General features: G+C 39.2%; 1 protein-coding gene across 4 annotated transcripts in view; it reads left to right on the top strand.

Moving 5' to 3' along the window:
- CUNH1orf21 (chromosome unknown C1orf21 homolog) overlaps window positions 1-25216 on the top strand; it is a 141405-nt gene that overhangs the window by 52013 nt on the left and 64176 nt on the right. For all 4 annotated transcript variants that reach the window (XM_089515856.1, XM_089515860.1, XM_089515858.1 and 1 more), the window contains exon 3: window positions 21475-21569. In XM_089515856.1, the coding sequence (XP_089371982.1) occupies window positions 21475-21569 (95 nt within the window). The remainder of the gene's footprint in view (window positions 1-21474; window positions 21570-25216) is intronic.

Raw genomic sequence — 25216 nt, 5'->3', positions numbered from 1 at the left:
TCTAGTCCTGATGCCTGAAAATTTATGCTTGAATGTATATGAACAATATTTGCTGACCCATAACATTCTTGCAAACAAACTAGTGGAATGTAGGCTAGACAACATAACTGTTACATGGATTTGTAATTGGCTGACCAGCCAAACCCAAAGGGTGCTCAACAATGCCTCCTTTTCATCCTGGAGAGAAGTGACCAGTGGGGTCCTACAGAGCTCTGTCCTGGGCCCAGTGCTATTCAACATCTTTATCAATGACTTGGATGACAGAATTGGGGGCATACTTATCAAATTTGCAGATGACACCAAATTAGGAGGAGTAGCTAATACCCCAGAGGACAGCATCAAGATTCAAAATGACCTTGATAGATTGGAAAGCTGGGCCAAGGCTAACAAAATGAATTTCAAAATGAAGGTACTGTAATTAGGGCGGAAAAATGAAATGCACAGATATGGGATGGGTGTCACCTGGCTGAATGAAACTACGTGTGAAAGGGATCTGGGAGTCCAAGTAGACCACAAATTGAACATGAGTCAACAGTGCGATGTGGCAGCTAACAAGGCCAATGCAATTTTAGGCTGCATCAATAGAAGTATAGCATGTAGATCAAGGAAAGTAATAGTTCCACTCTATTCTGCTCTGGTCAGACCCCACCTGGAATATTGTGTCCAGATCTGGGCACCACAATTTAAAAAGGATGTTGAAAAACTGGAGTGTGTCCAAAGGAGGGTGACTAAAGTGGTGAAAGGTCTGGAAACCATGCCCTGTGAGGAACGACTTAGGGAGCTGGGGATGTTTAGCCTGGAGAAGAGAAGGTTAAGAGGTGATATGATAACCCTGTTTAAATACTTGAAGAGATGTCATATTGAGGAGGGAGCAAGCTTGTTTTCTGTTGCTCCAGAGACTAGGACCTGGAGCAATGGTTGCAAGCTGCAGGAAAAGAAATTCCACCTCAACATTAGGAAAAACTTCTTTACAGTAAAAGCTGTTCAACAGTGGAACTCCCTCGGAGTGTACTGGAGTCGCCTTCCTTAGAGGTCTTTAAACAGAGGCTGGATGAACATCTGTCAGGGTTGCTTTGATTTAGATTTCCTGCATGGCAGGGGGTTGGACAGGATGGCCCTTGTGGTCTTTTCCAACTCTGTGATTCTATGACTTTTTACAGCAACTGCTTTTGGCTTTTGAAATTTCTCTAGATTGGGATCAGGACTTTCTTTTACAGTGTATGGGTTACTTCTTTTCCCTGTGACTGTCAGCAGTGTAGGAAAATACGTGCATACTTCCATAACTTTAACAATTAACAGAATTCTCCATTTCTTTTTGCAGACTTTGGGTTAATTTGGATTGTCCTTGATTATGTATTTTCTACCCTCCTCTGTATATGCATATTCTACATGTGGCAGTCCTCCTCATGTCCTGGTTATATTTGTTTCCCAGCATCTGTTAAATAGTATGTGTTGAAATCTCTTCAGTGTGTTTAATATTCTGGGGAGTAAGTACATATGCTGGAGGCAATAGCTGTCAGTATCTTCATTTGAAAACACTGATAGTAATAGAGGCATTTTGCAGACAAAATACTCAGATTTTCATTGAAATTAAGGGGAGAAATTTCTTAAAACATCTGTAAAGCTATCTAATGGGTGTACTTCACAGCAACTTTCATGTGAGGTACATAAAACATTCTTTGGAATCTGCTGCGAAATCCCACAAAAATTAGTGGATTTAGCAGAGTCTGAATTACATGCAGCAGGCAAGCTGGAACATTACATTTGTTTAGCAGAATAGCTGAGTGAACTGTGAGTCAAGTTATGTTTAGTTCAAATGATGCCTTAGGCAAGCTATGGTTTTCTTGGCCTTGGCCCTTTCTGGGGTCCATTTATTTATTTATTTACTTAACACCCTGCCTTTCTCCCAGCATGGGATTCTCTAACAGTAGAATTAATGCCATGGTCTTTCTTTAAATTGTGGTTTTTGGGTTTTATTTATTTATTTATTTTAGATCGTTGAGGTAATATATAGGAAGCTAATACATGGGAATAAATGAAAATGCTATATAACTTTTCTTTTCTTAAAAGCTTTGAAGGAGGACAGTGAATTGATTTAAAAAACATAACAAAACTTGAAGAGCATTAGCTATTTTACAGGTATAACTCCTATGGGAACAAGAGAAGACAGTCCTTTCCTTATGTCTACTTGTTAATGCCAACAAGACACTTGTTGGCCTCATGAGTTAGCTGTCTTTCCCAGTTATGTTGATTTTCCTGAAGTTGTGCAAACACATGTCCAGAATATAGGTAGTTCCTTCATATATACACTTTCACCATCACACACATTGTGAGACAAAGATGACACCTGGGCCCTCTCTAAGAACAGTGATCATCTTGTCCAGATGTCTACTCTATTTCTAAACAGGAGTTCATGGAGACACTTCAGAACAACTGTCTTTTCCTGTTCCCCTTTCCCAAAAGTGTAGCATTCTCAGACCTGTCACCTTTTAAAACCATACAGAAATACTGGTCCTGGATGGATGCTCTATGATGCTGTCCCTGGCGAGAGAATTGAGATTATGGCCTGCAGCTACCACCCTACTCTTTATGCCAGCTGCACTTCTGATCCATACATAGGCATAACTAAAAATAAAAACAACGTAGAGGGTGGCACATTCTATCCCTTCCTTAATGCAGAATCTTGGGTCCTGATTTTTAACAAATAAGGTATGCTCATGAGAAAGTACAGTACTAAAAAAATTGAAACACAGTGAACTGTAAATTGCTTGCATGAAATCTGTGAGGTTCGCTAATCTGGAAGGTTGGGATCTGTGTTTGGAGCAACATTATCAAGTTTGCTTTAGGCTATTACTCTCTTGCATTGGCAGTATTTTATGGCATGGGAGGACTGTGGATTGTGAAGACCCAAATATTTTGAGTCTGTAGATCCAAAGTGTTCCTGTTATCTTTGAATGTATTTAATCTCAGAGATTATTTTTAAAAAACCCACATATTTATATTAAAGTAGAGTGTCTCTCCATAAAGCAAATACTGTAGATATTGACTCCTAGCAGGGTGTGCTTGTCCCACAAATTAATTACCTTGCAGGAGCTGGAACCTGTATGCGATGCTGATATTATTAAGATGGATTAATAATAGATCAGCATTCTCAAATAACAGTTATTTATTTAAGAGACATTCCATATTTTTGTATACACAGAGCATAGCTACTGTATTGGTTTGAAAGAATATGAGGACCAAACAATTTCCTGCTGAAAAGGCTGTACAGTCCTGAGTTCTTTCATATAGAGGCTTTTTTGCTTTCTTTCTTCTGATTATTTAATCAGTTGACATATGTATGTATATATGTATGTATGTATATGTATATATCAATTATGAGGAGTTTAAATATCCTGAAGGCACCAGATCCCATGTGATCTTGGAAGCTAAGCAGAGTCAGCCCTGGTTAGTACTTGGCTGGGAGACCACCAGTGAATTCCAGGTGCTGTAGGCTAAATTTTCAAAGGAAGGAACTGGCAAAATCACCTCTGAGTGTTCCTTTCTTAAGAAAACCCTATGAAATGCATGTGGTCAACATAAGTGGACAAGTAGCTTCAAGGCACATACACACACATTATTTATACCTTTGTGGTTTCTGTTTTTAAAGGTCCAAGCGTCATGGAGTCATTCAGATAGATTTGAGGCAAGGTGTTTTCAAAAAGACAAGAAATGGCAGATACAGTTAAAAGGGGATTGTATTTAGATGCTTCTGCATTGGGCTCTTGGTATCCATTGGGGTTTGGTTCCAGAAACCCCTCCCTCCATGGATATCAACATACTTAGATGCTCAAGTCCCATTATATACAGTGGTATGGTAAAATGGCACCCTTTATATAAAAGGGTGAACAACTGAAAGGTTTGATTTTTGGATTGTTAAAAATATATATTTTCAACCAGTGGTTGGTTGAATCTGTGGATGCAGAATCCTATGGATATGAAGTGTAGTGTGTTTTTATGTCAATGGAGCTCTTATTAGTTTCTACAGCACCTGACAGAAAAAAAATAGAGGATCATTGACTGTAAGCTCTGCTCAGCAAAAGTGGATGTCTTTCTGTCTTGTAGAACAGTGAACTGTACACCCAAGAGGCCTATGGCTACATGAAAGTCATGTTACAGAAAGTTCTTTGTGTTCATCAGAATGTGACAGTAAGACAATAATTGGAAAGTTTCTGACTACAACTTCTTGGGATGATGCTGGGTTTTGCAGAATCATTGAAGTCCAGACCATTTTCTCTTAGAACTATCCTGTATTATTAACGCAGATCTGTACACTGCAGAATTTATAACAGGGGAGTTCTGGTGGTTAGCAGTATGTATGGATAGCAAAGAAAATAAGTGTTTCAGCCATTGTCCTCATCTAAATTGACAGCATGTGGTTCCTCTGTCTATGGGAAAGGTAAAGACTATTACATAATCTCTTCAGGTAAAGACTATTACATAATCTCTAAGGACATTTACTGTGAGGACAAATGTTATTCCATGGGTGGATAGAAGAAAGTATATCATTAAAAAGTGTTATAGAGAAAACCACTTTCTAAAAGAGGACTTGAAACCACTTGAGCTGCGTTCAGCTGAAGCAACTCTTTCTACTCTGATTTGTTTTAGTTGGCAGTCTTCTACTTACCAAAAATAGATCTCAAAACCTACCAAAATAGATCTCAAAATGAGCTGTGGAAAAGGTGAGATGAGGGCATCTACATAGGCCCCAAATGTCCATCAGAAATGTCAATTAACTCTTTGTTGGATTTTTTAGAAGAATGAACAGAACCTAATGACACCTCCTTTAAATTGGAAGCCCTGCATTCTCTAATTTAAAAAAAATTATTTAATCTTTGAAATTAGCTATTGAGTTACAGCAAACCCCAGAATATGAGGTATATAATGTTCTCCAAGAGAAAACTTTATGAGGTACAGAAGGTTGCCTGTCAGTAGGAAATAAATTATCAAATGAATAGGACAAACTGTTCTCTCATACCCCATGAGCAAAGAAATGTCTTCTGTATATTCCATTCATATTGAGAACCCTCCCCTGCAAGTCCAGTCATTGCTCTTAAAATGAGGATAGTTCAGGTGTCCTAAATACAGGACTTGCAGGCATTGCAGTGGTCTGAAACAACTTCTTGGTCAGAACTTAACCATAAGCTTCACAATGAAAAACCTCTTTTGCGTACATAAAATTGTTTCACCTTGGCTGACCAAATTTTAAGGAAGACGTGGCCTCTTGTATTTAATAGTTGAGCATTAGAAGAGTAACTTTTCTCATCTGTGGATAACTGAGTCACCTGTTCGGATTCCCTCTTCCATACTCCTTAACAGTTGTACAAAGTCCAAGCCCAACTGAAAAAACATACTCTGAGTAGCATAGGTAACTGGTGACCTAAATTGACTAGGAGTTGTGCATTTCCTTTGAGAATGGAATTAAATTTCCTTTCGACCTGATTAAGAAGAGATCTGTGGATTCTGAATTCTTCTCTGCCCTATGTATGCCAGAACAAATTGTTCCAACAAAAGGTATAATTTTCAATCAGTTTGTGAAATGTCTTTTGAGAAGAGATGCATAATGGATTAGTGGTGGATATGATCTATTCACAAAAAATGTCCTGTGTAGAATTGCCTATATTACATGAGGGTCTGTTTATTGTCCTTCATACGTTAATTTATCACTATGAAAAGTCCTTCTTTCCTTTTGAGTTCTTCTTTGTGACAATCATATTTAGGGCAGTGACTAATATTCATAGCATATAATGCTGCCCTGGTTAGTGCCTAGATGACCAGCTGTAAATTTGCCTTAAAATGTTTGAATAGTAATTGGAAGTAACTGCTACATAGAGCTGCACTTAATACCTGGAGCTTTAGTTTTCAAGAAAATAAACATCTGGTATCTACAAGTTCTGTTTGTCACAATTCTGTTTCCAAATTTAACCATATCTGTATCTTGCTGGTGTCTTGGATGGTGGACGCCTTAAGTGCTCCCTGAACTTCTTAGGAAAAGAGAGGATTCACATAACCTGAACATTTCCTTGTGTACACCTGCTCTACAATTGTTCCCACATACTCACTGGCAATGTTCTAATCATCACAAGTCTTTTTTGCCATTCCTAAGAAAACTTTTGATTAGAAGTGCTTAAAAGAAGTTATGATGACTGCCCATAAAGTGTGTGCCCTTGTTTCAGTGTTATGTGAACAAAGAAGGGTTATTAATTAACCAAATACTAGACACTCCCTTTCCAAGCATTGCGGAGTTTGCTTTTTTAACCAAATAAATACAAAAGCAAACACCAACAGGAGCATATCAGGTGAACTTGCATGTTGTTAAGATGTTGCAGTCACTTTGAGTCTGTGTGTGAAAGAGAAAGAGACATGTGGACAATTTTACTGTTACAGGAAGAAAGCTATATTTTTTGGAAGTGTTGGCTCTGGACTCCTACATTCTTTTCAGGACAAAAATGCTAAGAGTATTGAGCAACTAACAGCATTTACAGAAAGTGAACATCTGAAACAGAAGTGCTGATTTGGGAGGGATTCATCAGAACGAGGCACTGAAACTTTACTCCAGCACTACCCCCTTTCTTTCTAAGCAAACCCAACATGATTGATAAAACCTGGGCTTCTGGCAAAATCCCACTTTCTTGGAAGAACTCTGCCCTTGAAGCAAAGACTTGGAACACTTTCTAGGAACAGCACCCTAAACTGAGCTATACCTTATTCAGTGGTCTCCGATTATGTTCCCCATATTCACAACTTTCTTCATATTTGAACAACCTTGTGTGCTCATTGGATTGATCCAAATTCCTCACCCCAAAAGTCTGAGCTTTTGGAATCTCTAATTCCAAGTGTGGTAACATCTTCCCCCCTGCTATTGTTGTGGAGTTCCTCCCTGTGTCTAGTTCTAGCAGATCCAGGGACTATTGCTCACGGGCAAATAAACCTCAAGTCATAGTCTTTTAACCATCCATTAAGAAGCCAAGCCCTTCCTCCAGTCCATCTGCCTTGGTCCTGGCCTCGGAGGTGGAGAAGATCTGCTGGACCTGATCCCATTCCCCACCACCACTCCCTTCTCCTTTTGTGTCGTGTCTTTTTAGATTGTAAGCCTGAGGGCAGGGAACCGTCTGACTAAAAGATTGTATGTACAGCGCTGTGTAAATTTACAGCGCTTTATAAATAAAGATTAATAATAATAATAATAATAATAATAATAATAATAATAATAATCAGTGCTAAGATGTTACATTTTCCCTTCTGTTGTGTGCATTGATTTAGATTTATAGCTTGCTCTGTTCTAATGCTTCGTGACACATGTGAAAGAGTCTGGCCATGGTTGTTATTTGCTGTCAAGTCAACTTTGTCTACCAGCGTAGCATAGTGGTTTGAGCATTAGACTATGACTTTGGAGACCAGAGTTTGACTCCCCGATCATCCATGGGAAATTGCTGAGTGATCTTGAGAAAGTCACACTCTCTGTCAGCTTCAGAAGATGGCAAAGGCAACTTCCTTGAACAAATCTTATAAAGAAAATCCCACAATAGGTTCACTTCAGGGTTGCCATAAGTTGGAAATGACTTGAAGACATATAAGAACATTAAAAACATAATAATAAAAATACAGCAGTTTCCCCTTAAAACAGATTCTTTCATGTGGGTAGGAACACCTTTTGTGGTGAATCATTGCAGTGTAACTACCAAAGTAAAAAAAAGAATGGCTCCTGTAGATTATACAAATTGTGTCATTCCAAATAAAACACCCTGAGCTGGGAGACTTACATCATTGCCATCAACATGACCCACATTTATTAGTTTGAAAGAGTTTTTCTGTCACTCCGTCAGACTTAGATCTGTCACACCTCTCTTTCTTCTAAAATGGAGCTGAGTAGGCTAGATCATGTCAGACCCCGCTCTTGTTCATTTCCTACATCCGGATTCTTAGCAAAATCCCTGACTTTATCAGACTAACTCCCTTTTGCATTTATCCAATGATATAAGTGAGTGTAACCTGCTCCATGCACTCATAAAGTTTGTCAGTTAAATGATCACCACGTTACAACTCCCCTGTTACACAGAATGATAGGTATGGATTTGGGAAGGCTGGTTATCACATTGCTTCTTGAAGTATCAAGAAAGTAAAATATGATGGATTTACCATTAAAAGAGACAAGTGAAGCTGATAGCCAGCAGAACTCAAAAGCAAGGCTAAGCATGATAAATTAATAGTTGTGCATAACACACTGGGATACAAAGCGCTTCTGTGCCCTGAAATTCATTTGTGCCAAACCTGCCTTCTCATTGCTAATAGACTAATAGAGAGGCAGAAATGGAGATGGGGTGGAGACCATATTGCCCTTATGCCAAATGCAATAAGCGTTTGTTGCCTGTAGCATTGGTTGTTCTCCAGCTTGGAGTGCAGTCACAACGCTCCAGTGGCACACTTCCTCCATGTTGGGGGTAGACACACTAGTCAATTCATTTGAGATGTAGTGCTGGAGAAAGTTGCTAATGATACTATGGATAGACAGATCAAGCCTGGACTCTTCCTGGGAGCCAAGGTAATTAAACTGAGGTTGCCGTACTTTGTCCATATCATGAGAAGGATGATTCACTAGAAAAGACAATAATGTTGAGAAATGTGGAGGGTAGTAGAAAAAGAGGAAGACCCCTGCAGACCTGAGCAAAACAGTTAAGGATAGTGGGTCTTGGAGGTGTGTCATTCACAAGGTCATCATGAGTCAAGACTGACTCGAGGGCAGTTAACAGTAACAACACTGGTCTTAGCCACTCACTAGAAATTATGTTTCAGGCATATCTGTTTAAGTTATCTGTTATCCTTATAGGCAAAAAGAAAGTCACAAGAGAGTTTTGTTTGGTCACTTGGTTAGTATTACATCTTTCTACAAAAGGAGCTGCTATGCTGTAACTTTTATTTTTAATTCCGCATAATGAAAGTGGTTTCTAAAACAAGCTTCCCACTTACTTCAGTACTTGAAGAAAGAGTAGTCAGGTGGTTTAGAACCATTATAGTTATCTGTCCATTTCTTCTTTTCACTATAAATAAAAGTAATGTATTTTCTGCTTTAAAGTTGACAATGAAGACATTGAAATAGCTAAAGATTTTCCATACCTTGGCTCAGTTATTAATCAAAATGGAGACTGTAGTAAAGAAATCAGGAGAAGACTGGGATTTGGAAAGGCAACTATGAGGGAACTAGATGAGATCATAAAGTTTAATGATAATAGAATACTAAATGAAAGATTGTCTATGCCATTGTATTTTCCATTTCTTGTATGGTTGTGAAAGCAGGACAGTGAAGAAAGCTGATGAGAAGAAAATCAATTCATTTGAAATGTGGTAATGAAAAGTTCCACAAATACCATGGATTGTTAAAAAGGCTAATTAATGGGTCCTACATCACATCAAACCTGAACTCACTCTAGAAGCCAGGATGACTAAGCTGAAGGTATTGTACTTTAGACATGACTCACTAGAAAAGACAGTAATGCCTGGTAAGGTAGAAGGCAGTAGGAAAAGAGACCACATTCCAGATAGACTCAGTCAAGGAATCCATGACCCTCAGCCTGCAAGACCTGAGCAGGGCTGTTGATGATAGGGTGACTTGGATGTCTCTCATTTATGGGGTGGCCATAAATCAAAGTCAACTTGAGGACAGTTGACAACAGTAAATTCTCTGCTGTGTGAAAGGAAGATAGATAGTAAGCAGTGTCATATTGTGGTTATGTCCATCCTGTATGCATTGTTTGCGCTTGTGTGTACATTTCTTTCGTGAGTACAGAACACAGTTATGATGTCATCTCTATATATTTTGTCTTGTTATTTGATTTATACTCTTTAACAGTTTGAAATCTTTTTTTCTAAAGCACATGGAGTAAGTGTGTTTCTGTTTAGCTCCACCAATTTGTGGTTTCATGCTCCATTCATTTCTAAAACTGACATCAGCCTGGCTTACCACAGAAGTCATCATAGCCAGGTGAAAACTAAGGTAGTCATATCTGCCAGCCCTGAGGTATGGGAGGAGACCCAGAAGTAGACTGATCAGATGAAGAATTTACCATTCCCTACTTCTAGATTAAGAAGCAGCCGCCTTTTGAAAAGAATGTTTTCTTGTACTGAGCTACTTAAACAATAGTTGTGCAAATTGTTTGGCATGTATTACACCAAGCTCAGGTGTGTCTCAAAAACTAGAGGAAGCATGGAATGGTAAATTCTGTTAACATCAGTTGCCTAAAATATTGGAAGAGGTTTAATGGGATGGCTCCATCTCAGACAAACAGCTTCCTTGCTTATGATTTATTCTTCAACACATGACTAATATAAATAAAAAATCTTCTGTGAAATATTTTTAAACTATTCTGCACATGTCTTGTGTGAAAATGTATTTTAATGTACACAGTAAAATATGCTTCTCCTTATTAGCACTTAATAAATAATAAAATGTCTCTGAAAGTTTCATTTATTTGACTGTAATACAGAGCAGCACATCACGGAAAATGCAGCATGATTTACCATTAATTTGCCATTTCAGACTGCATGTTTGAAATCAGAAATCTAAAAGATACTTCTAAGAGAGGATAGAAGGAGTGTCTGGGGAAAGGAGTGTCTGGGGAATGCCAGTGCCATTAATGTGAGTCCTTCGATTGTAGATTGTCTGAATAAACACGATTGGGTAGTCAATAATGATTAAAGAAATGTAAGGAAACCTTATTGGGCATTTATGGTTTCCTGAAATAGCCTTGTTTGGGAAGCATTTTTCTAGAATTATAATTGGATGAAAAACAGATAAATGTCTGTATCAGCTGTAAAATATGTGGGCAGTTAGGGAACAGTTAGCCCTCTGGGTTCTTCTGGATGAATACAACCTATAAAATGGGTGAAAACACTTTGCATTTATAATACACTGATTGAAATGCCAGTTACAGACAGGGATGGAAATTATTTCTAAAGCAATTATTATGGCTGTGCTGAATTAAAGCAGTGTATTGAAAATGCTGCCAAACTCTGGAATGCATGTAAATACTCTGTAATAGATTAAATGAGAGGTGTATGATAGTCATGTACTACTAATAGTATATAAGTTGATGGTTCCTTAAGACTGAAATGTACTTCAAGAACAACATGCCTTGTAATTAAAGAAAATGTTCCTTATAGCAAGATATTTAACAAGCCTAGACTATGTAGTATCCAGAAAAGTTAATGTACCTAGATTGGAAATGTCCATGTGACTTAATGAACCTTCACCAAGAGTATGTGATTGAATAGAATCATAGAGTTGGAAGAGACTGCAAGGGCCATCCAGTCCAACCCCCTGCCATGCAGGAAATCCAGATCAAAACATCCCCGACAGATGGCCATCCAGCCTCTGTTTGAAGACCTCCAAGAAGGGAGACACCACCACACTCCGAAAGAGTGTGTTCCATTGTCGAACAGCCCTTACTGTCAAGAAGTTCCTCCTAATGTTGAGGTGGAATCTCTTTTCCTGCAGCTTGGATCCATTGTTCCGGGTCCTGTTCTCTGGAGCAGCAGAAAACAAGCTTGCTCCCTCCTCAATATGACATCCCTTCAAATATTTAAACAGGGCTATCATATCACCTCTTAACCTTCTTTTCTCCAGGCTAAACATACCCAGCTCCCTAAGGCATTCCTCGTAGGGCTTGGTTTCTAGACCCCGCACCAAACACTGTTACCTTCCTACTTAAGTGGTACCTATCTATCTACTTGGATTTGTTTGCTTTCCAACTGCTAGGCTGGCTCACTATAAGCCTGGTTCAAAAACCCTCTAGTTCTTCAAAAAAACTAAAAACAGAGTTTTTAAATTGGACTGAGGTCTGCTGTTAAACTTTACTTTCTTATCTTCATTTAGAGACCCAAAACCCATCCTGGTCAAGGCTAGGACTTTTTGTTTATAACCAGACTTTCCCTCTAGCTAGGTCTGCACTGTGGTCCTTGTGAATAGATATCTGGTAGTTGGAGTTTTTCTATCCACTTTGCTAACCTGGATTTAATCTAGAATGATACTTGAGTTTTGCGGCAACAGCTCAAGTTGTCTTTGCAAGAACAGACCTTGCAAGAACTCAATGGTGCTATAGAATTTTTCCCTCAGGGAGGGGCGTCATTAGGGGTATAGGGAGTGTGAACTGCACCGCCTGACACCCCAGAGGTGTGTGTGTACAACTGTTGGGGTGGTACACTCAGCGGTACTGGCACAGTTGCTGGGTAAGTGAGAAAGGGTGTTGCCTCCTGCAGCTGCGCCAGACCTGGAATCTGGTTGGGAGGCTACAGCACTGCCTTCCATCAGTGACTGCTAGCGGGTGGTGCAATGCCTTCCGTTATGAATCTAATGACGCTGCTAGGTGAGCAGCTGCACTAGACCCAGAATGGGCTTTGGGGAAGCCTCACCACTTCCTGTCATCAGTGATCTGGCCAGACGATGGTTGGCCGGGCAGACTAGCAAGACAGCAGAAGGAGAGGGAGAGGTAGTCCACTACCGTCACACACACTGCAGCTGCCCTTTCTAAGCATCCGTATTGGGTGACACGAACCTTAGTGACACCACTGTCCCTGGGGATTTAGTTTTTGAACTACAAATTCAGAATCGATCCCTAAGATTTAGTTCCCTTTGATGTGCCCTTATTTCAGGTTCAGCTGATGATTAGTAAATGATAACCTGAAATGGTAACACTCATCTTCTCCTTATACAACTTAAATAACTTGTCTAAATATGCTGAAAGCACCAGATCCTTCTGATCTTGCTTATCATTTGGATGGCAAAAAACCAAGGCACACTGGGTGCTGTAGGTTATATTCAGAGGATGGCATGACAAACCATCTAGTATTCCTTGTCTAAGAAGACCACTTGAAATTAATGGGACCACCAAAAGTTGACAGGAGGTAGGGTGGTGCATGATTTTTAAGGCTCATAAGAGTAACCAAGAAACATAATTGATTGCTACAATTGAGAGCCAGCACTGTGTGGTCAAACTACTTGTAGGTATCCTGTGCAGTAGATAAAGGAGTGTGACCTGCACTGGCTTGTGCAGGAACCATAAAGCAAACACACACATTAAGTAGTACATTGGTGAGCTGAGATTACTCTGAAGTTCGGGGGACTCCAAGAAATCTGTCATACTGGTATGTAAAATTTCTGGTAAAGACTAGACCAGCATTCCCCCTGAACTGATGCCCTTCAGATTATGTTATACTGAATTTCCCATCAGCCTCTGTGACCTGTGTTGAAGGATGGGACCTATATAATGGGGGATTATGGAAAATGATGTTGAAAAACATCTGGGAAACGAGTACAGGGAAGGGTGGAGTAAATACTGATGTCTTTTAGAAGCATTTGCAATTGTTAATATTCCCTAAATGTTTAAATAAACTTATCCTTTTAACTATTTGGCTTCTAGTTTGGTAATATTTAACTAACTCTGTGTGAATCTTACTACGTTTAGACTTTTGGTTGGGTTCTTAAGGCACAGTGGTAGTTTGCCTTGTCTTCCATCTTACGCCTTTCTTTTGCAATCTACATTGTACTATAAATGTTCCTCATATTGTTTCCTTTACCATGTTTCCTTCCCTTGTAATTGTTTCAGTGGTACATGCTGATATGCTCATTTATCACGGAGACCATTATTAATGAATACTGTGCTTCTTCATTATGTTGCCATGGTAGCTTTGGGTTGTAGAATGATGTGTTTCCAGATGGAAATCTTTATTTACCTGTAGTATTGTAGTGTGGTTATTTCTGTAACACACACACACAACCCTGTAGGTAGTGAGGATGGACTATATTTTTTTCAAACTTTACTTATTTAATCATTGTTTGCTTTTCAGGCTATCATCTGTTTTATGCCATGATTTTGGAGAGGTACATTATGTATGCAGTCATAATATGTCTGACACCTTTATTGCTTTTCTATGCTTGGGTTCATTGTGTTGCTCTGAGACGCTTTTGTTTTATGGCAGCGACAGTAAGGTACATTCCACAAAGTACCCTTTTCTTCTTGTTTAAAAAAAATGCTTCTTGCTGTCGTTTCTCAGTATAAAATATTACCCTATGCTTTGTATTTTGCCAGTCAGTTAACTAAGTGGAACAGAAAATAATATCTTGCAAATATTTCTTTTTAATTGATTGCCTTGTTTACCCAATATATAGTAATATTACTAAGAATTTATGGACTTTAGAGCATTCAAGGCACTTCTCACATAATAGTCCCAGTACGAACACAGTCCATAAGGGGAGGGGAAGTCCAAAGGATGGAGGGCTCTGATGTCAGGACTGCTAGCATTTCCAAAGTTCTGCAATGCTGTTCCCAGTACGATGGAAATAATAGCTTAGATATGTGTTGCTATCCTTACCCCACCCCACCCCTGCAGTGTTATGAAAAATACTTTCCCATAATGTCTTTCTAAAAATGTCTTCCCACAATGCAGAGAATTTTCACAATAGGGATAGACTAGGACTGGTTTGAATCATTATTTTTACTGGGAATGTGATTGGAGATTTAAGATCCAGTGAATCTGTCCCCTGTCCCTTCCCATCCACTACCATTCTCCATCATGGAGAGGAAGCACTGGAAACCTGTGTGGTGGATGGGAGAGGTCAAGAGGGATTGGTCAACAGCAGACCTTCCCCTCTGAGGTCAAAACTTCATCACAGATCCTGGAGGTGGGGGATTTCCATTCCTCTCCATGAGCCTGGAATGTTCTTCCAAGGCCAAAGGATTGCACCAGAGGCCTTAAAGCACTCCCATAAGGACACATAGGAAGTTCTCAGCTGAAATGAGACTTGAACTAGGAATTACTCTATGACCAACATAATTAGTTGGCTTGTAGATGTTGAATTCTTTCATAAATACAGGAGAGAGATCTACACTTCTGGGTTGTTGTTGTTTTTGTTTGTTTTGTTTTTACTGTTGACCCTTTATACACACACACACACAAATCTTTCCCCCTAGTTTTGGCATCTTAAGCATTAAGAGTTTGAGAGCACACAATTGTGCATTCTAATAATGGAGTTCACATACCTGATCTTTGCTATCCTTGTGTCCGTTCTTTGTTGTTGTTTCCCTTTAAGTTGTTTCCAACTAATGGCAACCCTTAGGTGAACCTATCGGGGGCGGGGGGGGGGGGGCGGGGGGGTTTCTTGGGAAGATTTCTTCAGAGAAGATTGCTGTTGCCTTCCCCTGAGGCTGAGAGCATGTGACTTGCTCAAAGTCACCCAGTGCATTTCATGACTGAATGGGGAATCAAACCGTGGTCTCCAGAGTCGCAGTCCAACACTAAAACCATTACGCCATGCTGGTACTTACTGTATTCATATTGCAGGTCCAAGGGTAAGACTGAACTAGACAAATGGGAGAGCATGTCACTGCAGGCAAAACCAAAGGTCCCATGTTCCTTATAGTAACATAATTTAAAAGACGCAATGAGAGTTTTAATGCTTTTCTTCTAATAGCAGCTCCTTGCAGGGGTGGGAAAATTCTCAGGTATTGTCATTTACTAGAAGGTGATGCATGGCTGTTGGTTTTGTTTAGTTCTAGTCAAAGGTTATCTAATGTGTTTGTGGCAGAGTTCTTGGTTGTGGGTACTTGGTTGTATCCAATTCATAACTTCTGTTCAGAAACCCAATTGATGTAACTGTATCATGCTCTCCCTGTGAGACCCATAAGGTTAACCACTGCTAGGGACAAACACAGGGCTAAACAGCTTCTTGGCCTTATCCAGCAAAGTGCTACTTAGATCATAGATTGAATTAAGTGTCTAGTTTTCCCTTGATACTCCAGATGGCACATTTTTATGCTGAGTTATGTTGTGGCTATTTCATGTTGTCTTGCTAGGAATCTGTATTTGAACTCAAACAGATCACTTACGGTCTGGATGACAGCTGTAGCTGCTCTAAATTGTGAATAGTGATGATAATATTAGAAAAAAGGGTACTGAACATTTGTTGCGTTTTCAATATTTTTCACATTAAAAATGGTCTGAATGCAGTACTTTAAAAAATTGTGGGTTGTCAGAGATTTTTTAGAGCGTTTGAATAATTGGTTGTAAATCATGAACTGAGTGTTATATATTCTGTGCTCTTGAATTAAATGAAAATATGAAAAAATAATTTATACAGTAAATAGGATAGAAATGTAGGATTAATGCACTCCAAATTATGGTTGAAAATCAAGTTGGAACAGTTCCACACATCATTCATTTTAATTTATATGTATAAGGATATATTCAAAGGTGAGCTTAATAACCATGCATGGCGTTTTCTACATCAGCCAAAAGCTGTAGCAAGTATAAAAATTAGTAGGTTACAAACAAATCCCCATTTATTATATATTCCATTAAAGAGTGAATTTCTGAAATCACCAATCATTTTACATGCTGAGTTGTGTTTAGCCTATTTTTGGCAGCAGCTATAACAAATGAAATAATACATTTTTTGCACTTTTATCTCCTGAATCTAATTCTAACTAGATTCAATCTTTTGGTAGAACCAGATCAAGAAGCAATGAGCTATAATGCAGATCCTCCATTTGTCCAGCTAGAAATTCTGTCTCCTCTCCAAAGCTCTAGTTGATGTAGTTGAGATCTCAAACAAGAGAATATTATCCTCAGGACCAATTTCTTATTACTGGAAAAATGGACAGAGCCGGTGATAGCTAGTAAGTTCAAAATAATATATGATGCACTAATACCATGAAGGAAGGTAGCAAGATTAATTTTTATTGAGAAATTGGCATTTTTAACACAGTTTGAATGACAGTTTTTACATCTCAGTAGGCTCATACAAATTATTCACTGACACAATTTTCAAAGTATCACTATTCTTTTAATAATAGTACTAATAGCAGTAACCAAAGTCATTTCCTGGATCCAGGTACTGATAATAGTATTGTAGCCTTACACGTATGAATTGTCCACTTAGATTGTTGTTTTTGAAAGGATTACACACATTCTTGGGTGGTAGGCTTGTTGGGACTTTCTAGGCATGGTAGTGGACCCTTCATATTCACAGGTAGTATAAATATGAATATTGAGGGACCACTGGCTTGATCTGATGCTGGAGGACTTGAGAATTAGAACAGGAATGGGCAGAAAGTAAATAAAAATCCAGAAGTGCAGATCTGCAAGGATATGCACGACCAGTTCGTTCCTCCTTGCTGCTGCCACTTAGGTTGCTACAGAAGATTACTTGTAGAGAAGCCAGCTTGGAGAGTGTGTGTGTGTGTGTGTGTGTGAGAGAGAGAGAGAGAGAGAGAGAGAGAGAGAAGGGGGGCTAAACAAAAGGAAAGGATTAGTTAGCTTTCTTCTGTTTAGCTTTGTTAAGGTGTTTGTGTGTATTCCTTGACATTGCCTGTTGACTAATAGCATTTTTTAAGGAAAGAATAGAGATAGTTGTTGTTGTTGTTAACCTTTATTTATAAGTTCTCATTCCTGAGTTCAGCATGTGCTTAGGAATAACATTTTGCTAGCATATTTCCATCCATCTTAGCCGCCACTTTCTACCAGCCTGGTGAGTTCCCCCAAACCTGTATTGGAATAATGCTAGTCTTGGGAAGAGGTTGGGGCTATTTAAAGTGCAGGAGGAGGAAACTTATATCCTGCCATATATCACATGATCTCAAGGTAATGCACAGATAAAATGCATCAAACAATATAAAGCAGCTTACCATTGTAAACAACATCATGTAAACAGTCTAAAAGCATTCAAAGCCATAGCCATGTTAGTCTGGAAAATCAGTAAGCCAAGGGATTTGCAGCACCTTTGAGACTGTCTGAATGAGAGAAGTTGAAAGCATGAGTTTTTGTAGATTTGAGTCTACTTCCGCAGATGCATGGAAAGCACATTAGAAAGCATATATAATTTAACAAATTAAAACAGGCTAGCAAGATTAAAACAGTTTAAAACCACATGCGTATACACTTTGGAAGAAATGACTTAGCCCCAAAGGCTTTATGAAATAGCTGTGTTTCAGTTTTGTACCAGAATGAAGCCAGCATTCGGGTGCATCAGGTCTCCAGTGGGAAGGCTTTCCACAATAGGGCGCCGACCCATATTTGTCTTTCTTTCCCATGGACTCACACACTATTGCATGTAGGAGAGGGATGTTACCACTGTCTTATTTGCAGAATTATTACCACATTCTCCCTGGTTCTGCATATATTTTCTTAGAGATAGGAAATCTGTCTGGCTGAGGCATTCTTTCTGACTGAGAGACAGTTTAAGCAGCACTTGCCCACCTAGCAGTCCTCTACTTTTAAATTACTGAGCAGCATTAAATTACAGGCTATGTGACATTGCTATCATTTCATCAGGTTTCCCCTTCAGAGCCACTGAAGACAAATAATGAAGAATGCAAGTCCCATTTAGGTTTTCCTTTTGTTTCTCCAGAGGCGTTCTGGCTAACCATTGTGAAAAATGGAATATTGGACTGGATCCACCTTGACCTGAAAGCAGTCTTTATTTTCTTAAGTCACATTCTGATAGAGTTGATTATTATGACAGAAATATGGCCTGTAATAAAAGCTTACACATTTTCCCTCTAACATGTAGTCATTTAATTTTGCAATCATTGTGTGTATCTCGGGGTGATGTCATGGCCAGCCAAGATCAGGTCTTGGAGGAGGAGGAGGAGAATGGGGCTCCTCCAGAGCAAGAGGTAATTGAGGCTACACCAGGTGCTGGTCCTGCTCCAGTGCAAGAGGTAGTTGAGGCTACACCAGGTGTTAATCCTGCTTTGCCAGAGTCCAGCCCTGATCTCCCAGCCCTAGAAGAGGAGGATCAGCCAAGTCCTAGTGCTGGTGGGATTCCTCTTGAGGTGCAACAACCTAGTGGTGACGCTGGGGAGGAATCATGCCTGGACGTGCCTTCCTTGAAGCAAAGAAGGGCTGAGAGTGCTTGCAGGCGTAGATCCAGGAGGATTGCAGAGAGGCAATTAGCAAATCAGCCTCAGGTGGCATGGGGGAGAGTTTCCCTTACTTAATGAGCAGAGAGACATCAACTCAGTGCCAGAGTTTACTGCATGATCCTTTGGTGTGATTGCTGCTGGCACTGTGTATCCTGACTCCTTGTTGCCTTGACTCTTGACCTTGGAACGGATTGGACTCTTGCTACCTTCTGCTGCCCTGACCCTGGACCGGACTGACTACGTTGACCTCTGTTTTCCTGACTTCGGCTTGCTCTTTAACTCCAATTCCTTGCAAGGTTTGTGGACTGGTTCCAGTACTTGCTAATTACCTTGCTGAGACATCCTTATCAGTGTTGTTTATGTATGCTGGCTGCAGTCCAGGACAGGTGTATGCATACAGCAGAAATAAAGCAGTTTGACACCACTTTAACAGTCATGATTCTATTCTGCAGCATCCTGGGATTTGTAGTTTAGTGACATGCCAAAGCAAGTGTGACCTAGTGGTTTGAGTGTTGGACTACAACTTTGGAGAAAAGGGTGAGAATCCCCGATCAAGCATAAAAACTTAATTAGTAGCGAAATTGTGTTGGTAGTGGATATTAATTGGATTTCTTTAACAATGAGCATGCATTTGTAAACTTGTATGTTACTGTGTAGACCTGCTGGGGGCAGGAGGGGGGATAGACAGTGAGATCCACATTCAAAGGTATTATTTGAGTGAATTCTTGGAGCAGTGGTGAGTTGTGCATGTCTGCGTTTGAGGTACAACATTGGTTCTTGGGCTCATAAAGATTGGTTCTTGGATCTAAAGAGCAATGGGCCAGTTCCAAGAGAGGTATTTTATCTGTGTTATAAATTATCTTAACGCTGCTGCAGGGTCATAATTAGTTAGAGATTTCTCTTAACATTGACAGTCAAATTACCTGGAAGACACTTCAGTTTTCTCAGCCGGGAACTCACATATTTCAAGTTGTTCAAGTAACCTCTGGCAAGTTATTCTTCATTTTGATTGCACACACTTCTTATTTTTTCATAGCCAGACTGGCAAAAATATCCTCAGTGCAAGAGAAGTCTCTTGAATCTATAGTGGATGTCAGCCATTCATGTTCCAAAAGATTGGGTAATTGTCACAAGATGCTGGCCAAACCATCATTCTATGGGAGTAGCTGCCTCCTATCCCAATCTCCCTCTTCCATGCAAATTTACCCCCACTTTACCACCTCTCAAAGGACTGTCTAAGGAAAAATATCTGCCGACTCATGGAAGGACCCATTTATTTATCTTTCTAGCAGGTAGTAGTATCCAAATCTGTAGAATATGGACCTGTAGAATACCAACAGCATATTTCAAAGGAGTTGCTTCCCTTCCTGTCAGCTTTCTTCACTTCACCGTCCACATTTCACAGCCATACATAACATTTGAGAATTCTATGATATGGATGATTCTGACTTTGATATATAACCTAGTATCTTTGCACAGGAGGATCTTATCTAGATCCTTCTTAGTATCCTTGGTACTACTTTTCCATGGGTGCCAAATTGGTATCAGTCACCAAGCCAGTCACTTCACTTATCTTCTCTAACTCCATATCATTTATGGAGAAATTCAGCCGGATTCTTACATCCATGTCAACTTCCCAGTCTCCTCTATCTTCTGCAGGGCATTGCAAGACTTTTTGGTTAGCTCCTTCCAGTGGACAGCAAGCAAGATCCTATTCCAAAACTCTTCTCCAGTAAGAGGGGCCACCTCCTTTTCCCCAGAAAGGCCCTGCTTGGTAGCAGCTCCAGGAACTCAGCAATTCTTAGTTCTTCTTTTTTCTTTTTTTTTAAACAAAAGGTTTATTTTCATTTTATTTGTCTTTTTTTTCCTAAGTTCTCCTTTGCCCCATTCTTAATTTAGCTTTATTCTGGTTATGGATGGGATTCACTTGATAGGCAGCCATAGTCTGTCAGAGAGCCCCTCACTCTTTACGTTTTCCTCAGTGCTTTTGATATGGCTACTCCGGCTGAGTAGATAGATTTTTTCCCCCAGCCACATTACCAGACTTTGCTCAGGCTTCAAGCCCTTCCTGCCTGGGCAGAAACAAAGCTGGTGGCACTACATGGTTTCTATTTTTGATGTAAAAAGCATTGCTTTTAGTGCCCTGCCCTAACTCTCCTTGCTATATTTTTTTAATCAGTTACTGTTTGATAATATTTTTCCCTATAACCTTTGTGTATGTCAAGGAGGCTTGTGTTGGAGAGTTCCAGCTGGCAGCTCTGCCTGGCACACATTACAATGTGTGGTGCAGTCTTGTCCATGGGCTTCAAATACTCTAGCAGTAATTGTGATTCAGTCCTGCAACAGTGTTGAAGTGTTCCCTAGTGACACCTCAGAGTATTCTTGACATAAATGTGCACTTAAAAATAATGTGTTTTCATCTTATTTTCTTCCTTTTTTAGCTATTTGCATTTTTATTTGCTGAGCTGTGCGTGTTTTATAGCTGTACTTACATGTGTCTTGTTTTCCTCTTGATCCTCAGATGAGTATAGAATCAAACCTGTGGAAGAAGTCAAATACATGAAAAACGGAGGAGAGGATGATCAGAAAATCGCTGCCAGAAACCAGGAAAACTTGGTAAAGGATTAATGTTATTACTAATTTAACAACTTGGACACTGCTGTGTGTCTGTAATGAAACATAAAGTATATAGAACACTTAGTGTACTGAAGAAGAGCTGTCTTTAAAATGCCACTGCTATTAATAGCTCAGAGGGAAAGTGCAAAATGCTACCTTCCCTGGTTGTCTTTATGAATTATCCCACTCTTGGTACTGTGACGTGTGCTCTAGTAGAATGGGCATTTGTATTCAGCCCCTTTGCAAGTGGTAATGCTGCTTGGCTCATGATGAATGTGTTTGTGCTCAAAGGAGCTGTTAGTAACACAGGAATTTACTGCCTTTCGAGAAGGAAACCACCTACTTTTAAGTAGTTGTCTGTCATTATTTATTCTCTGAGCTGCTATACTGAATTTTAAAGAGTGCAAAGTTGGGCCCTTAAAGATGTATGCTATGCGTACAATAGAGATTTGTAGGAATCGGTGTTTTAGTAAATTGCTGTAAAGTAGAATTAATTTCTTGTTTTGTTTTTCAGCTTGTGTTACCCTCTTACTTTATCAGTTGTATAATGCTAGGGCTCTGCTGCACATTTTTGTGAGAGCTGAAATAATGCAAAATTAAGCTTCCTATGAATTATGGTTTTTTTTAAATCAGTTCTTATAGTTACAAAGTCCTTATAGTTACAAAGATAATTTGAAAGTACATGGGTGATGTCTTCTGAAATCCTGAGAGCTAAAACTTGAATAAGTAACATAGAATGTAAAGAATTATACAAAGCATATACAAATGACGAAATTCAGATCTCCATGGTACATGATTTGGATTACCATTTTTTTTAGCACTGATAAAATTAATCTTGCATATACATTCAGCATTGTTTTCCCATGGTAGTATCACCCAAGGTGTATCTGTATTACATATTTACGGTTGCCAGAGTGAAATAGGATTGCAACCTGCTGAAATTGCCTCTTCTGCACAAGCATTAGAGGCACAAGGACTCTCTCCAATTTTCAGTTTGGCAACCCTATTTGTTTTGTGCCAGTCAATCAAAACTGTCCCAAGGAATCTTGGGAACTGTAGTTGCTGAAGGTGCTGAGAATTTTATATTAGAGATCCCTATCACCATACACAGTTCCCAGAATCCCGGGTTTAAAGCTGTTAATGCAATTTAAGTCTGTGATGTGGGTATGCCCACAGGAGTTCAGAAGAATCTTAAATCAGAAGAATTTCTAACTGAATATTAGGGGAAGCTTGCCTGAAATAATGATCCCACCCAGTACACTGTATCCTGACATGTAGCTGGAAGAGAGATGGAAAAGGCTGAGTGAGAGAAAGAAAGATTTCCCTCTTCTTTTCTCTTTCCCTCTCTTCATCCCCTGTGTGGTTCTTGCTAAGGAAAATAAGAGGGTGTTTTGGAGAGATGGGATGATGAGGATGGTTTGTAGTGTGAGGTCAGTGAAGAAAGACAGGTATGTAGGTTTTTAGTTGAAGCAGGAAGATTTGCCTCTCATTTTGTGAAAGGCCTTCCAGTCTCCCAGGATTTTGTGTCCCAGCCAAGGTTGGGGGAACTCCCAGATTTTCTTACCTGTCTAGCCCCTTTAAATAATGTCTAGGAAAAATCATGTCTAGCCCCTTAAAATAATAATAAAATACTACAATCGGTCCTCCATATCCATGGATTCTGCATACACACATTCATCCATTCGTCCATTCACAGCATGGAAATGTTTTTTAAAATCCCAAAAAGCAAACATTGATTTTTGCCATTTTATATAAAGGATATAATTTTACTATGGCATTGTATTTAATGGGACTTAACATTATTACATTCTACGTAAGACATACATTATTCTGAGGGAAGGGGAATGAAGAGGGTATAATGGTGTGTTATTTTAAAAGAAACATAAAGTCTGGTCCACATTACTTTTTGAATGCAATCAGTAATGTTTATTCATTATTCCTGAAATATTGCTTTTAGGGGGCATTTGGGATGAATTTTGGGCACTTTTGTATTAAACAGTAATGTATCACCAAAACATTTGTCTTCACATAGTAGCAACTAATGTGTCATGTGCAGCAATCGAATTGCCAGTTTCAGTTTTGTAGATACTTAGAAAGCAGCCTCATTTGGAATGATGTGTAGTATTCTGGCCATCCTATCTGGAAAATGTGTAGAAAGTAGGAATTAAATGCATTGGAGAACTTTTACCGTGGAGATATGTATAAAGTGGTGGAAGTGAATAAAGAAACTTTCCTCCTTCTTCTATAACAGTAAAGTTCAAGATGATCATAATTAATTCACAATGGAGTTTAGATCAGCGGTGCTTGACACCTAGTCTGATGGTTGCACACATTCCTTATCAATTTCAAAATTCTTATTCTTATGCCTTCATTTTGCTCCCACTATAGCTACACCCTTGTTGTGTGTGTTTCTCCTTTGTTTAGAAAGGAATGAAGGTCATGCCAAGAACATTTTTTGCCTGGATGGATAAATAACTTCTAGAAGGAGCCAGCAGAACTCTGGCTGGAGTTTCTCTCTTTTTTAAACTTGTGGGTACAAGATTGGTGTAAATAAGGTATTCCTCCAGTTATAAAGATCCATTTATCTTCCTTTCTGAAAGCATTCATTGTTTTAGTTGGACAACAGTGCAGTAAGTTTGCAGAAACATCCTCATAACATCCTATTTAACATTCTAAGCAGCACTGGCTTAATTGGAGCACTAATGGTATTTCCGTGTAAAATGTTACCTCTGAGAAAGGTAAAATGAGATTGATATGGTATTCATGAAATTTGACATTTGTCTTTTCCATTGTGGTTATATTGGTTAGTTGTGTGTTCTTTGTATTACTTTATGGGTTTTGTTTTTCAAGCCTATGATGGTAGTGTAAACAGTCTGTCTTAGAGCTTCTTTTATAATTGGCTTTCCTTGAGAAAAGAGTTATGAATTACAGTTCTCTATAGTCTTACTTTAAACCCCTTCATAACCGCCAGGTAAGCTACAGCTAATAATTCTAAGCATATAGGATCATTACAGACATATTGTAGTAGATAGTGGGATGTCAGTCTTACTCAGACATTCAGTCTGTGGTAAAGTTTTTCACTTCTGCATTTCAGGAGCATGTCCATATGGCATTGCACAAGTGTCATCAGATGTAGCTAGATGATCATGCACACTCCCTTTTTGGAGAGAACAGCATTGTGCATATTGGACAAATTGCACATACATTCAAATGAACTCTTGATTGCCCATCTCATATGGGATACCATTCATTTGACACTTTGTACCTGTGGGTTTGCCATAGGGAGGTCATTACCACAGAGCCTGGCATCTGAACTAAGTTCCTTAATAGAGTTTCAGAAGAAGGCATCAGAGGTCATAGGAGATGAAAGTTGCTGCTGTAGTGTTAAACGGTAGCTGTCTTCTAATTTCATCTGCTAGAATAAATCTGAAAACATCTGCAGGCAATACCCTTTCCCCTCATTACCTTCAATGTGTTCTTAACAAGCACCCTAAAATTAAAGCCTAAAAACTACTCGTTTTGCATTTCTTCAAATAGGATTATCTTAATAGACTTTATAGTTAATATATTGTATGCAAATAGTTGTACAATTTTTAGGATGCTTTTATCAAAATTTGAGGTATTTTTACACTATGTTTTCTATGGTG

Source organism: Sceloporus occidentalis, unplaced genomic scaffold (genome assembly GCF_023333645.1).
Source record: "Sceloporus occidentalis isolate IW3139 unplaced genomic scaffold, rSceOcc1.0.p SCAF_3, whole genome shotgun sequence".
Classification (NCBI taxonomy): domain Eukaryota; kingdom Metazoa; phylum Chordata; class Lepidosauria; order Squamata; family Phrynosomatidae; genus Sceloporus; species Sceloporus occidentalis.
This window is presented reverse-complemented; position numbering and strand designations above follow the sequence as displayed.